We start from the raw sequence: 1,451 nt of genomic DNA, 5'->3' as shown, positions 1-1,451 counted from the left end.
CCACTGAGAACATGCAACCTGGTGACCTGGTTAAAAGCTCATCTGTGATTGGTCGGATGGCTGTGTCAGCCAATGAGGGTGATGCCCACCCACTGGGAGCACTTCCTGTAGGAACTCTGATTAACAACCTGGAGCTCCAACCGGGGAGAGGAGCACAGTACATCCGTGCAGCAGGTGTGTGTGTGTGTGTGTGTGTGTGTGTGTGTGTGTGTGTGAGAGAGAGAGAGACAGTCACAAACTCTTACTGAATTCTGTGTGTGTGTGTGTGTGTGTGTGTGTGTGTGTGTGTGTGTGTGTGTGTGTGTGTGTGAGAGAGAGAGAGACAGTCACAAACTCTTACTGAATTCTGTGTGTGTGTGTGTGTGTGTGTGTGTGTGTGTGTGTGTGTGTGTGTGTGTAGGGACATGTGGTGTACTCCTGCGTAAAGTGAACGGAACTGCAATCATTCAGTTGCCTTCTAAACAGCAGATTCAGGTCAGATCCACACACACAGTCACATGACACAGTTCTGCATTCTTATTGGTGTGGTACACGATTATCTGCATGATCTCTCTCTATACACCCGCAGGTGTGTGAGACGTGTGTGGCGACGGTGGGCCGTGTCTCCAATGTGGACCATAATAAGCGTGTGATAGGGAAAGCAGGGAGAAACCGTTGGTTTGGAATCAGACCATCAAGTGGACTATGGAAGAGGAAGGGTGGGTGGGCGGGGCGTAAGATCAGGCCCCTCCCCTCACTGAAGAGTTACGTCAACATGCCATCTGTCTCTGTGCAGCCCTGATACGTGTGTGTGTGTGTGTGTGTGTGTGTGTGTGTGTGTGTGTGTGTGTGTGTGTGTGTGTGTGTGTGTGTGTGTGTGTGTGATGCTGACACTGTAGTAATTATGTATAAAGTAAGTAAATCAGAGCTCAGACAAACAGCAGAGCTCCATTGTGAGACTCAGTAGTGCGAAAGCCACCAAAGGAGAGGAGATAAAAGCTGTGACTTGTGTGACAACAAAGTGCAGAGTTTCTGCTGTTTAATACGGACGTTATGAACACTTTCAGTGTTTATTCTGAAGGTCAGAAGATCAGAATCTGATTATAAAGGTGATTATCGAACAGATCGGACCACACTCAGGATCACAGTGAGGGAAACAACCTGGTAATAAACTGAATAAATTAAGTGTTAAATCGTGAGTGTTGATGATTTTGTTCTCTTTCTGATGTCAGTGAATGTGATGATGATGATGATGATGATGATGATGACCCACTGCAGTGTGATCAGATGTCACTGATGGATCTGTTCTAACATCACATCTGGAGTTTGGGGCTCGAGTGTCTTTGTAGTGATGGAGGAAAGAAAGGAATACTGAAAACTTCTCATATTTAAATCTCTAACCTTTTACATTGTCCTCATGTCACTGACGCTGATGTCATCAGTAACAATGTAGAAAAGAAGGAGCTGTAGAA

At 46.0% G+C, this 1,451-nt stretch overlaps 1 protein-coding gene across 3 annotated transcripts in view; it reads left to right on the top strand.

The window, feature by feature from the left end:
- The window catches only part of mrpl2 (mitochondrial ribosomal protein L2), a 4,008-nt gene extending 2,830 nt beyond the window's left edge, over window positions 1-1,178 (top strand). For 2 of the 3 annotated variants that reach the window (XM_027155515.2, XM_027155516.2), the window contains exons 5-7: window positions 1-174; window positions 401-474; window positions 569-1,178. The exon at window positions 1-174 is cut by the window's left edge and continues 53 nt beyond it. In XM_027155515.2, the coding sequence (XP_027011316.1) occupies window positions 1-174; window positions 401-474; window positions 569-781 (461 nt within the window). In that variant the 3' untranslated portion in view covers window positions 782-1,178. The remainder of the gene's footprint in view (window positions 175-400; window positions 475-568) is intronic. The other variant, XM_047813010.1, reaches the window with a different exon arrangement.
- Window positions 1,179-1,451: the final 273 nt, after the last annotated feature.

Source organism: Tachysurus fulvidraco, chromosome 4 (genome assembly GCF_022655615.1).
Source record: "Tachysurus fulvidraco isolate hzauxx_2018 chromosome 4, HZAU_PFXX_2.0, whole genome shotgun sequence".
In the NCBI taxonomy this organism is placed as follows: Eukaryota; Metazoa; Chordata; class Actinopteri; order Siluriformes; family Bagridae; genus Tachysurus; species Tachysurus fulvidraco.
Note: the sequence above shows the minus strand (reverse complement) of the source record. Positions and strands in the feature narration are given on the sequence as shown.